The sequence below is a fragment of the Homalodisca vitripennis genome, chromosome 1, assembly GCF_021130785.1.
Source record: "Homalodisca vitripennis isolate AUS2020 chromosome 1, UT_GWSS_2.1, whole genome shotgun sequence".
Lineage (NCBI taxonomy): Eukaryota > Metazoa > Arthropoda > Insecta > Hemiptera > Cicadellidae > Homalodisca > Homalodisca vitripennis.
Window position 1 is genome coordinate 95,402,855 of NC_060207.1, and position 14,446 is coordinate 95,417,300.

At 34.2% G+C, this 14,446-nt stretch overlaps 1 protein-coding gene across 7 annotated transcripts in view; it reads left to right on the forward strand.

Annotated features, from left to right (window-relative positions):
* The window catches only part of LOC124367061 (oxysterol-binding protein-related protein 6-like), a 74,852-nt gene that overhangs the window by 44,262 nt on the left and 16,144 nt on the right, over positions 1–14,446 (forward strand). For 5 of the 7 annotated variants that reach the window (XM_046823717.1, XM_046823718.1, XM_046823743.1 and 2 more), the window contains 5 exons: positions 337–541; positions 3,407–3,624; positions 4,423–4,672; positions 9,201–9,373; positions 10,044–10,256. In XM_046823717.1, the coding sequence (XP_046679673.1) occupies positions 337–541; positions 3,407–3,624; positions 4,423–4,672; positions 9,201–9,373; positions 10,044–10,256 (1,059 nt within the window). The remainder of the gene's footprint in view (positions 1–336; positions 542–3,406; positions 3,625–4,422; positions 4,673–9,200; positions 9,374–10,043; positions 10,257–14,446) is intronic. The other 2 variants (XM_046823726.1, XM_046823754.1) reach the window with 1 other exon arrangement.

Consider the following 14,446-nt stretch of genomic DNA (forward strand, 5'->3'; position numbering starts at 1 on the left):
TAGATTACATCTTTCCACTTTATCAAACCAGCACATAGTGTACTACCTACTATACTTTTTATTTTTGTCTTCTTTCTCCCATTTTACACATGCTCCACATCCTCTTGTTTTTCTTTTCTCTTGTTCGTCTCTCATATTTAAAAAAACATTCAATGCATTAATCCTTAAATCTTTTTATATGTCCAAATCATGTATCCCATATCTTTATTTATTAAGTTATAGTGGCTCTTTGTTCAGTTTAGGTTGTACTTCCTTATTTTGAAAAAAATACTTTTACTTTATATCTCAACTTAATTTAATATAGTTTTAAAAGTTAAAATGAATATGTTGTGGCAGACTTGTTCGTTCAGCGGTGGTCTGTCCATTTCACCTGCTAGTGCTGTGCTGAGCTGTAGTAACCCCTCACTGCCCACTGCGGGGGTAGCTCGGCCACAGTCTCTACCTGCGGGAGACCACTTGTTCCCTCCTCTGGCCCCCACAACCTCTGCTCCCCCGCCTGACAACCAGCTCCATTCTGACTTCACTGTGCTTGCCAGAGAAAGTGAGTGTGTTTTGTTTACAAGAGAAATTAAGTTTATGCAAGTTAACTGTAAAATAACAATAAGACATTGTTGGGTTCTGTGGTCTTTTTGTATGAGATAAAATGGTAAAGGATTGTTTATAATTAATTGTTATACTTAAACTACTTATTCTCAAGTCATACTTGACATACTTTTGTCCTCTGTTCATAATCCTATAATTTTTTCTGTTTTATAATGTTGGATTGTAGTTTCACTTATTATATATCAGTTTAACTAAAAATATCCTTTTCTCGAGAATGTGTTACTAAAACAATGTTTGTTAGAAGTGTTGCTAAATATTTAAACTTATTTTAAAACATTATAATTATATTTAATAGATTTTACAGTATATCATTAAAGTGCCAAAGAAAAATCAACAACTACTAATAATTGAAATTTTAAGTTGGTGATTGATTGATTAGTAAAAACATTAATTAACATAGTTTATTATTAGTTATTTTATGAGAGTAAAAGTCAACTCAGCATTGTTACAGGTGTAAATAGTACATAACATTATAAAGCTTAATTTTATAAAACTCATGTTGAAATTAATTAGTTGTAACAAGGTATTTTAAAATTGATAGTAATCTCTATGTGAGGATTGATCATTATAGATTTTGTGTCGTAAAATATTATAGAAATTATCAAGAAAATTGGGTTCATAAATTTGTCAGGAAAGAGATTATTTGAGAATCAATTGAAGATATTCAACAGTCAAATCTGCCGAGATACAGAGTCATTAATTATTGGCTGATAGGGAATACACAAATTACTGATCGCTAAAACATGTTTTGTTATATCTTGTGTATGTAAAGGAGGACGATAGATAACCAAATTAACAAAATGTTGTAGTTTTATATTTTATTTTTATGTTCATGTATTGCTATGCATCTGCTGTGTCTTTGTGTCATCTGCTCATCGGTAAACAAAAGATGGTTAATTTTGGTTTATGTTGTTTTAATTGTTGTGTTGTATATATGTTTTCTCAGAATATTAGTATATAATAACAGAATATTAAAATATAAGCATACATATATTTTATTAATATATTTTTATCATAAATAGAATTGGTTTGACTTTTTTTCTAATTAAAAAAATTCAAAATGTGTTTTTTGTTAATACAAATTTATGTCTTCATTTTTAGTAATTAAGGAAGATATATTCTGGAAGCCCACTTTATAATTTATTAAATTACAGTAGAAGAAGGTAGAGGGTATGATATAATTGTTAATATATGCAAGGTGTCACAAACTTCTGCGGGTGATAGTATTCATCATTTCAAGTAAAAAATGTCCTTTAAATATAGATCTCAAAATGTGTCGTTTAGTCACTAGCCGCCATAAAAAACTAATATCTCTAGATCTAGTTAACCTAAAGAAACCAAATTTGGCACATATGTTTGAATAAATAATTGGAAAGTAAAAACAAATAATTGTGTTATTTTCTGTAGTATTAACAAAATGGTGACTTGTAACAATTTGGTGGCCTCATAAAAAATGTACACCTTATTGCTGTACTTAGCCACCTATTAAATAATTACTATTGTAATAGAATAAATAGTGCCAGTGAACGCCAATCAAAGCCAAATTTAAAAGAATACTTATGACATGTCGTAGCCTTAAAATGAAACAATCTTTAATACTGTTGTTGTGGAAACAATTGTTAATATTTTATTATTTGATAGAAAACTCTTAACGATGCAATAAATAAAAAAAATATTTAGGATTGAAAAATATTCTTTCCACATGTAAGAAAGCATAAACACTAACCAGTTAAAATTAATGTAATTATCAACCAATTTTAGCAATGTTGGTATTGTTAGCTTTGTAATTAAATTTACAATAAATAATTATTCTTGCAATTTTTCCATTGGATTAACAGTTTTTGGGATATCAAAGTTTAAAAAATTTAAATGTTGCCATTTTGAAATGAAAAGTGATAATAGGTATTTCAGTTTTTTTTAATTTTCCCTTTCATTAGCTTAACATAACTGCCAAGTTTCATGTTATTTGCTCCTACAGGTTCTAAGATACAATTCAAAAATTAAAAAACATATGTGGATAGCCAGACTCTAAACAAAGCAAGGTAGGACATATGTTGATATGAACTTTTTGTTTGTTTTTGTGTCTACTATGACATCCTGAAGTTGTGCCAACCTCTCGTGAAACACTCTTTATTAATTATTTAATATTTGGTACAATGTAATTTCATAAAAACAGTGTTGTAGTTATTTTAAATTTACTTTGATCATTTGGAAAGCACAAAATTGGAACAATCTTATTGGTAATTGTGCACTGAAATCTGCACTTTCAAGTGATACCACAAATTGAGTATTGTTCATTCTTAACTACAATATATTAGTGAGTGCATGTTAACAGATTCAGGGTTGAAAGGTGAAATATATACTTGTCTCTTCTGTATTGTACTATTGTTTTTTTTTTTTTGGGGTTGTATAAAGTGTATTCTGTAAATTAAATTTAAAATTTCAGTGTACACTGTACAGGTTCTGTCCATCTTCCTGTAATGTTCCAGTAATGTTTTTATAAATGTAAACTTTTGTTATTCTAGCAATAGTTTTTGCATTACATTTTACAAAGTTGAATTAGATAAATAACTTTATATATAAGTATCCATTCAAAGTTTCAACCAGGCTCTCCAGTTCAGGGTTAATTAGGGAAACTTCTCGCCTGCCAAAAATTAAAAACCGTGTTAAGAGCATGTAGAAATCATACATTGAAGAATACCAAATATAACAGTTAGAAATTAAGAAATAATGATTTATTTGTTTTACTATTCATATGTGCCTTTAGTTAAAAACAACATATGTAGCGTGATTGTTTTTATAGTCCACTCGAGTCTCAAGTCCATCCTGTACACATTAAGCACAGAGAGAGAGAGGCTTAAGAGTGCTCTCGAGGCAGAGGGAGGAGGGGGAGGAGGTAGCAATGCAGTTATTGCAGCGTTACGCAATACCCTGCACCAAACGCTGCAGCAAAACAGTGACCTGCGCGCGCGACTAGGCCGCATCCACGAAAGCTCCGATCTCAGCGACATCTCTGAGACTGTGAGTTCGCTTAACGTCTCTAACCTTCCTTCTTCCTTGCACTTCTCTATCTTCAGTTTTCTAGTCTATAAAACTTCCGTTCTAAGAATGTAAAAAACTATTCAACTTTCATTTTCTTTATCATTGTCTAACACTTAAAGGAAGTATTAGAATTGTTCTTCTATTAAGCACAGTACATTATGCTGATTTTTTTAAAGTGGTAAAGATATCTTGTATCAGCACAGCTTTATATTCTATGAAATTTGTATGTTACTGTAAACACTGCCAGTTTTTGTTCTGTTCTGTTAAATGTTGACTTCTATGTCTACATTAAATACAATGTCGAATTAGGAAAAGTGGTTCCTGATTTAATCCTAAAAAAGTATGTAAAAATTTCAAATATATGGTGTATTATCAATTTAATTTGATTGTTCATGTAATTTAAATCACACAATTTCTTAGAAAGTTAGGCATTTAAGTATGTAATTCATAACATTAATTATTAATACTTTTGTATATTATGAAATTCCAATTTGTACGTATTTCAGTAGGTGCGTATTTATCCATTTCTACTTTGTATATTTCTATTCATGGCTCAGTTAGTATCTGATAAACTGTAGTATTATTAACTAAAAAAGTCATGTACAATTTTTTTAGTACTGTACTAATATGGAAAAATCATGGTTCTTTTCGTTGTTTATTTTGACTTTAATTTCATATACCGTCCCTTCTATATCATATCATATTGCTAAACGTCACAAAATGCTATATCTCTGTTTTCTCCCTGTAATTGTGTACTAACATTATAATGTGGCGTAGGTTTATGATTGCTTTCAGAAACCGTTGCACCAATCACTATCCTACAGCTCATCCTGCATTAGTGCCTCAGAGTTCTTTGATGCAGAGGAGTACCAGAGCAATGGGGTGGGTGGTGGAGAGGGTGGGGCCGGGGCTGGAGGCGGTGCTAGTGACACATCTAGCGAGGCGGGCTCACTCACCAGCGAGGAGGGCTCTGTGTCCAGTGAGAACAGTGAGATGGGTGGCTCCGAGTACAATCCCACACAGACATGTAAGTATCTAACAGATCATTCTTGTCTGTAATTTGTAACTTGAGAGATTATAAATACTGTAGACCCTGTTTGGTTTGGCTTCTGAAGGTTCAGCCACTGATTGTTTTTACCTCTGCTTGTTTGATTTTTCGGTTCAATCAGCCTCAAGAGCATTTATGAAGAAGTCTCCTGTTACTCTTGTTTCATTACATTTTAGTTGTAAACAATTTAAAGTGTATACTCATTCTAAATCTGATGTTTTGCCTAAAGGAATATATTTTTGAGTGTTTCTGGTCCATTATGGTATTTATTTCGATATGGAAGTATGTTTAATGGTTGCCTGAGAAATAATTATTCCATTTAGATATTTTGAAAGGCCTCTAATAAGATATCCTAAACATGATAAATATGTAAGACTAACAGTACAGTTGTTTTAAATTTCTTTAAGATTCTAAAAATATTAGATTTCTTTAATTATACTGTTTATATTGCAAAAGCCACTTAAGATACAAATCTTGTACAACTGTATTATGAATGTCCACAATCTTGAATATTGTTATGAAATGAGAGTAGTTTAATGAGCTTATCCAACCAAGACATGTATCCAACCAAGACATGTACAATTAGTATCTCACACCAAGTTTAGTTTCAGTGAGATAGAAATAACAATTGTGTTTACTATCACTGGGAAATAAATATACAAATTTTCCAATATATATTTTTTAATTGCTAGGCCTTTCGGAATCAATGATTCTATAATCAGGCACTTCACAAATGTGCCTGTTGATGGAATCATTGATTCCAAAAGGCCTAGCAATAAAAAAATAAATATTGTAAAATTTGTATGTATTTACCAACTATTGTAAAATAACCTTTTTTCCAGTGCTCCAAGATTTTTCATTCAAACAATTGTGTTGTTTTTCTAAACCCATGTATGAACACATAACCTTATATATGCATGAAAAAATGTTTTAAATCTTATTTTGGTATCTGGGGTATATTTGGGATAAGATATGCAACCATTTTCTAGAAATTGTGTCATGAAGATGATTGCAAAATGCAGATTTCATTTCAGACTACCTAAAATATGTTATGCTATTAAACAGCTGTTTCCAACTAGTGAAAACATAATAAATAATGTTTAAATCAACTGCTTGTTTTTGTGTCAAAATTGTGTTTATTTTTAACAACATAACCTCCCAGCACATTATGTTTATTACATTTGAATTTAATTGAAAATTATATTTTTAATGAAATGCTTCTCATGGTTCAAGCGGAAACGTAGAAATTGTAATGGTGTCTTTTACGATCCTCATTGTCCATGTATGTATCTACAATCATTTAGACATTACTCAGTTTGTTATGTTGATTTTTTTGTTAATATTAGTCAGACAAAACAATTTCTTTTAACTTAACTTTATTTTTCCAAAGAATTTAAGTTGTCATACCAAAGCTACATGACAACAGTGACTTCAACATTTGGATTAACCCTTACATTGACGTGAGGTTGAAGTGAGCTGTTGCATATTGTAATACAGACACCATACTAGATGTTGGCATTATGATAACATTGGCCAAGAAAAGTAGTGTTTAAGTGTTTAAGCCTATTTTACCCATTGTGTGCGGCCGGCCCACTTATGGGCCGGCTTGGCTGCGCACGCAGTGCGGCCGGCCCTCTAGTGGGCCTGGCTGTAACTGTTTCTCCCATGTTTCAGTGTAGCTCAGCTACTCGTCCGAGACGGTTGAATCTTTGCCGCATTTTCCAGTGGTAGTCACATTCCGTTTCGGTTGTTTTCGTTCTTAGTTCCCGCGTTGCGGTCTTCCTGTTCTAGGCCCATTGTGTACTCTAATATTTTTGTGTTTTGTGTTGTGTTATTATGTAACTGAGGTGATTGTATATATTCTACCGTGTTGTCTGTAGTGTTATACTTATTGCAATGGATTCTGCAGTGCCTAGTACCTCCGGTCTCAGCACCTTTGTAAGTAGAAATGTTAAAGAGGAACATGACAGTGATGGCTCTGTGGACGAAGTTCAAAGACTTGTTGACGATTCGTCTACTGATTCTTCATCACATGATAGCGACGATGATGATCAGCATGAAATTGTGTGCCCGACTTGGAGCATTTCCACCGCAGGTATGCGCCAGATTGAATTTCTAAGAACTGATACTTTGTTGGTGCCATTCCCGGGTAACGGTACTCCAATGAATTTCTTTAATCTTCTTGTTGACGATATATTTCTCGAAAGAATTTGTCAGTTTTCCAATTCTTATGCTTTCAACGAAGTTTATGCTAAACCTAACTTGACCCCTCATTCCCGAATTAATGCTTGGAAGGACATTACAGTGCCAGAGCTAAAAATATTTTTGGGAATTTTGCTGCACACTGGAACAATCAAAATCAACCGTCTTCAGCATTATTGGAGAACGGATTATCTTTTTAACTTTAAGTGTTTTAGCACGTTCATGTCAAGGGATAGGTTCCTGGTAATTTTGCGTTGTTTGCATTTCTGTAGACACAATCCTAATGATAACGACAATGCTATTAAAAAAATCGAATTAGTTATAACCTATTTCAACAACAAAATGAGAAGTGTTTATTACCATCAAAAAGAATTGTCTCTTGACGAGGCAATGGTACTGTGGAGGGGTAGACTACATTTTAGACAGTACATAAAGGGCAAGCGACATAAGTATGGTGTCAAACTATACACCCTAACAGAGCACCAGGGTTTTATATTGAGATTTCTTTTATATACAGGAAAAGCAGACAATGTTGTCGGTGGTGTTGGGCACACCGAAAAAGTGGTTCTCCATCTGTTGAAAGACTACTTGGGAAAGGGACATGCTGTATATATATGGACAACTTTTACAACAGTTACTCCCTAGCCAGCAAATTACTCTCTGAGAAGACCTACTGCACCGGAACATTGCGTGCTGGAAGGAAACATACACATATGGAGGTGACAAACACAGTTTTGAAAAAAAGGTGAAACAATTGCGCAGTACGCAAATGGAGTTATGATTGGCAAGTGGAGAGACAAAAGAAATGTTACGTATATCTCAACTGAACATGAGAACGATTTAGTAGATTTTGTAGACAAACGAGGTCGTGCAAAGAAAAAACCCCTCCCGATTGTCAGGTATAATGCTCACATGAGTGGAGTTGATCGCGCCGATCAAATGATGGCGTACAACCCTTGTGAACGCAAAACCATAAGGTGGTACAAGAAAATATTTATACATGTACTACAAATGATACTTGTAAATGCGCACATCCTTCACAACATGAATCAACAAAAAATGTCCCTTTACGACTTCAGATTGGAAGTTATAAAAGGCCTTTTACCTCAACCAACTCACACCCTTGAAACACCTCCTCAAAAAAAGAAAAGGGTTGAGGCTCACAAACTTGGAAAGATTCCTGGCAAAGACAGCAAAAACAAAACATTGCGAAAAAAGTGTAGGCAGTGTACTAAAGTGGGAAAACCAAGCACTAAGACACTATACCGTTGTGAAACATGTCCGGAAAACCCTGGTCTGTGTATGGGTCAATGTTTTGAGACCTACCATGATTCCTTGTACTAACAAAAACATTTGGGTGGGAATGTATGTAGTGTAAATATCGTAACTAGGAATAATAAGGAAAAGGAATAATTACTAATATTAGACTAAGTGAAGTAAATTTAGTAGTGGTTGACTTTCAAGGAGGTAGACAGTGCAGAACTAACAAAAAGTGCGGCCGGCCTACATGTGGGCCGAGTGTATATAGTGTAAATAAAATTACAAAAAAAAACCAAAAACAAGGAATTATAACTGTTGTTAGACTAAATAATACTGTAAAATTAGTGGTTGTACGCTTTTGAGTAGTTCGAAAATAACAACACTTTCAAGAAATGCGGCCGGCCCACATGTGGGTCCAAAACTGTGACGTCATTATTTCACCGAATTCAACCGGAAACATCCTATAGACCATCGTTCCTGTCTTTCAACCACCAAAGGTAAGTTATTCCACAATAAAAATATTCCCGCATATGACAAACCTAATTACGGATTTTCCCGCAGCGAATGTGTTAATATTGAAATATGTTTAGTCTATTTTAACAATACTTATTAACTAACCCTGAAGTCTGTGCGATAATTCTTTCGTTTATTCTGTCAGGTTCTTTGATACTCCATTCTCTTGGTTTATTATTAATAGATGTTTTATTGTTATTCATAAATACTTCTTGCTTAAACTGACCTTTTTAATGAAAACAAACTTATAGGCTTAAGAAGAATAAATTCACTGTGGAGTAATAAAGCAAAATAAATAGTTAAATTAATATTTTGCAACCAATTATTTGCTATGTATTGATACAATCATTTCTAAATACAGAGATTTGACTCAAGTTTTCGTCGGTTGAGAGAATTTAAAATAGCCATAATAATTATTGGGAGAAAATACACAAAATTTGATTTTTCACAAGCATAGCCCTTAAGTTAATTAAACGTGCAATATTCTGAAATATCTAGTATCATATCTTGAATAGGGTATGTTATGTTCCAGTGAGTGTGAGCTCAGGAGGGGGAAATATGACTGGGCGTCGCACCAAGTTGCCGGCTGCAAGACCTAACACTGAAGGTCTTTCCTTGTGGAATCTCTTATGTAAAAACATCGGCAAAGACTTGTCACAGGTGTCAATGCCGGTAGCGCTCAACGAACCTCTCAACATGCTACAGGTTATTTACTATACATTTTATCGTTTCTTAATTTTAAACCTCTAGGTGATGGGTCTATTTTGATCAAAGGTGCACATGTCAAAATACATTTTTTAAACAGGCAAAAATTGTATTATAATACATTGTTTTATGTATATATTATTATATCTATACTTTCTAAGGTATCAGAAAATAGTAGTATAAGTTATTATCCTAATCTAATCAGATCACCTTTTGTCGTTTTCTATTGAATGTTAAAGTTTACCATTCAATATAACCACTGTTTCACTATTAAAAATAATAATTGAAAATGGGAAATAGCCATTTTGTTTACTTTTTATGTACATTCAGAAAAATTACACATGCGTGGTTCAATTAATAAAAATACTCAATCTGTGTACAGTGTGAGTTAAAAATATGGATACACTTTGTTTAGTTTTTGATGGATAAAGATAGACGGATGTAACTCAGGACACCTTTCTAGGAAATAGAAGTAAACTTTATAGTCACTCTTACAACTTTGCCCATTTCCCCAAAATAAGATTTTGGGGGTGGGGAGAAGGGGTGGGCGACTCAAAATTTTGAAATGTAAAGACCCATTAGGTGACACCTCATTTGAAATGTATAGATACTGTCTAGTTATTAACCCAGTATAAACATTTTCCACTGATAACATTGCTCTAACATGCAGAGATTGTGCGAGGAGCTTGAGTATAGTGAACTGCTGGACAAGGCTAGTGAACTGTCGGATCCATACGAGAGGATGGTGTACGTGGCAGCCTTTGCTGTCAGTAGCTATGGTTCATCATACTTCCGTGCAGGCTCCAAACCTTTCAATCCACTGCTGGGCGAAACGTATGAATGTATCCGGGAGGACAAGGGATTTCGTTTTGTAGCTGAACAGGTGACTAGCTGCCAGAATTATTAAGCTTTACAATTCTGAGATTAAATTGATTTAATGTATAACATAGTTAGTAAGTAACAGACAAGAGAACTATTGGCTAGAAAAGTTAGTAGTTTGATTTAAAAATAGACAAGTAAACAAATGAGTCACCGAAAAGAAAACAAGTGTTTTGCTTGTCTTTGCTATGCAAGAAAAAGATATACAAAACACAAATTAAGCCAAATAAACATTTTCTGTATTATTTAGAAATTTCATTCCAATTCTTCCAGTTTTAATTTTTTTGTAAAATATTAAGATATATACAAGGGCTGTCTGGAAAGTATCCTACTCGTATATTTTGATATTACTGAAAGATTAGTTTACCGATCATAACCAAACAAAACTTTGGTCTCCTTCAAAGTACTCTCCATTGGACATGATTCACTTGTTCAAACCAAACTCTCACTTTGAGAAACAAGTTGCAAAGTCTGCCTTCGGGATTGCCATTAGCTCTTTTGTCTATTCAGTTTGCCTTGTTCAACTGTTAGAAGTCTGGTTTCTTTGAGTACGGATTTTAATTTTGGAAAAAGCCAGACTTTGGGGCCAATGGTCATGGCTTCTTCTTTTTTTTTCTTCCTGAGGGAAAAGGACAGTTTGTCCCCGCGCTTAGTCCTAAAAGGACCTTTGCGCCTCCCTTACTTTAATTTTGTGTCCTCAAAGTCCGAGGCTTTTGCAAAAACCGATCAGATTTGAGGGCTCCTGATCTCTTTGGGGCTGAAGAGATATGCTCCCAAGAATCTTTTCTGAGTTTCTAAGATGGCAGGACAATCTAACCAAATATGCTCTGCAGATTCCTCCTCTTCTCCACAGAGTCTACATTCGTCAGTCTGGCTAAGGCCCACCCTCATAAGATGTTTCCTTAGGGGGCCATGTCCTGTCAACATTCCTAATATTAGTCTTATATCCTTCTTATTCTGATCTAATAGAGCTGTCCACCCTTTAACGTAAGAAGAGATAGTCTTAATCCTGAGGCTCTACTCCAATTAATGTTTCGTATTCTCTTTTCCCAATCTTTGACCAGAGCTTTACTGTTGGAGAAGGCTATCCTGCAACCTGGTTCAGGCCACACCATTATGGACTCCGCTCCCTTTTTGGCGAGGATGTCTGTTTTTTCATTACCATGAATGCCTTCATGACCCGGCACCCAACCGAGTGTGTTATTCGTTGCCAGCTCAGCTAGAGCATTCTTACATTCCCAGACTGCTTTCGAGTCAAACGAACAGGTATCGAGTGCCTTTAGTGCAGCCTGACTATCAGAAAGTATTAAGTATTTTAATCCTTTTCTCCTCATTTGTATGAGCCTTCTGGAACATGAGTATTGCCAGTGGTCATGGCTTAACACAAGTATTGCGCTACTTCAAAATGCCAGTAAACAATTTCCTTTTGATCTTTGGTGAGCAATTTTGGGATACATTTTGCAACTACTTGTTTCAAACCCGTATCCTCTTACTGAATTTTGGTTTTGGCATGTCCAAGTTTTCCGCTAACTCACACACTGATAAGCAATTGCCCATTTTGATCTCTTACCACACATGTTAGATGTTTTTTGGGAGTTCATGTCAATGATAGAAGAATAGAGTGCAGATCACTTTCAATCTATTTTTTTTTTAATATTGGCCATTTTTAACCATGACCATTGACCCCGAATTCTGGCAGTTCCCAAAATTTAAATCTCTGCTAAAAAAAACCAGATTTCAAAAAGTTCAACAAGTCAAACTGAATGCAACAGCGGACTTTACAACTAGTTTCCCAAAGTGGGAGGTTGGTTTGAACAAGTGCATCATGTCCAATGGAAAGTATTTTGAAGAAGACGAAAGTTTGGTTTGGCTACGATCTGTAAGCTTCCAGTAATATCAAATATCCAGCTACTGAGATTGCTTTCTATCAAAAAGTAGCACTAAACTAAATGTTGTAGATGGAGCTTATATTGGTTACTGTTAACTTAATTACATTAAAACATAAAACCAATATTTAATACTTTTATTTTTTGTGAGGCCTTGCTATCGAAAGGCCTCACAAAAAATAAAAGCATTAAATATTGGTTTTTTTTTGTTTTAATGTAATTAAGTTAATTAAACTAAACTAAATGTTTTATAAAAAGCATCAATTAATTGTACTGTAGAACTACAATAAATAATTACAATAATGGAACACTCATTTAAATTTAGCAGTACCAATATGATCCACCATCTTTGGCTCCAGTAAATCAGACAGTGTTTTCACAATAAATTTATTTGCTAGTAAATCTATTTTGCGAATGGAATTATAATATAATATTATATTTAATTATTGCTTGATATTTTCTAAAAAGAATCACTAAATGATATAATTATCAAGAAAACAATTATTTTAAATGAAATTTGTCAAATTACTTTTAAAATTGTACATTGTTATGACACATATTATAACTGTTTGATTTGTGTAATAACTAAATAACTGTTAGAAATGTTAAAATTTTATGTACAAACCATATACAAGGCACGTCCAGAAAGTAAGTGTACTGGTACTCTTACAGCTGTAGGGAACACTTTTTCAACATGTTGGCAACACTGCCGCGTAGGCTGAATCCTTCTCTTCAAAACGAGACCAATCCGAGGTTAGTGTGTTGAAAACTCTTGACACAGTAGCATCTCTCGTGAAAAATGTCGATCATATCTCCCGCCAAGTGCGAAATTCGCGCCGTCATTCGCTACCTCGTTGTGAGGGGAAAAGCTCCGGTTGAAATTTGAGGTGAAAACTGTTTAGACTGCCTCTTAGTTTCAGGCGTGTAGTGGGCAACCCAAGTTTCGTCTCTAGTGACAATAGAATAGAGAAAATAAACGCCTTCGAGTTCGTAGCGTTCCAAAAACTCTGGAGCTCTGCACTCGATTCATCTTGTGCTGTTCTGTCAGCTGTTTTGGGATCCACCTCGCAGACAATTTCCGACAACCGAGAGTTTCTGTGATTGTTTCGTGTATCACGGATCTGGAGATTTACGGAAACATCACAGAAAGTTCATATAACGTCAATCTCTGATCGTCACGGACCGCATTCTCGATTTTTGACGAAGTTCGTCAGTCACAGTTGAAGGTCTTCCGCTCCTCTGATCGTCATGCATGGAAGTATGGCCATTTTGAAACTCGTGACACCACTTGTACGCTTGTACGATTCATAGCTCCATTACCGTAAACAGTTTTCACCTCATTATAAATTCCAACCCGAGCCCTTCACAACGAGGTGTAACGAAATGACGATGCGAATTTCGCACTTGGCGGGAGATACGATCGACATTTTTTGTGAGAGATGCTACTGTGTCAAGATTTTTCAACACACTAATCTCGGATTGGTCTCGAAGGGGAGGATTCAGGCTACGCGGTAGTATTGCCAACATGTCAAAAATGTATTCCCTGCAGCTGTGAGAGTACCAGTACACTTACTTTCTGGACGTGCCTCGTATTTACATTTCATTGTAGGAGGAGCTCTTCTTATAGGAAAAACAAATTATTTTCTTTAAAAGAAATACACAATTGTCCAATAATTTTTAATTTCTTGCACAAGGCCTTTCGAAATCTAAGATGCCATCATCAGGCACCTGACAAAGGCCTTGCATATGAAATTAAAAATTATTAGACAATTTGTGTTTCTTTTAAAGAAAATAATATATTTACATTTTTTATCTTGTAATAATAGAGGTATTGTTTTTATGAATGGGACAGAGACTGAAAACATCTGTTATAAATGGCCGGTAATATAATATTCAAGTGAAATATGGACTTATTTTAACGATTGATCTTTCTACAGGGTAATGTGTGTTTTAAATACTTACTTCATTTATCACAGAATGAAGTCTTGGAAATAAAATATTGTGACTACCAATCATAGTTTAAGCACTTGATTTTATTCATTATTTTGTAGTGGAATGCTATAAAGGGCTGTGGCATTGAGTATTGGAATTGACCAATCCTTATTGTACATATAAGATGTTCACAACCATGTACAATAGGTTCACATGTGGATATACATTCTTTTCGTTTAAATAAAAAGTCAGTCAATAGTAAAATTTATGTACATGTCTGTGAACACTGGGTCTGAAGTGATCAACACTAGACTATATTGTAAAACTGAGACAAAATGGGAGGTAACAAGTAAGTCTCATATAATAGACTTAAAAT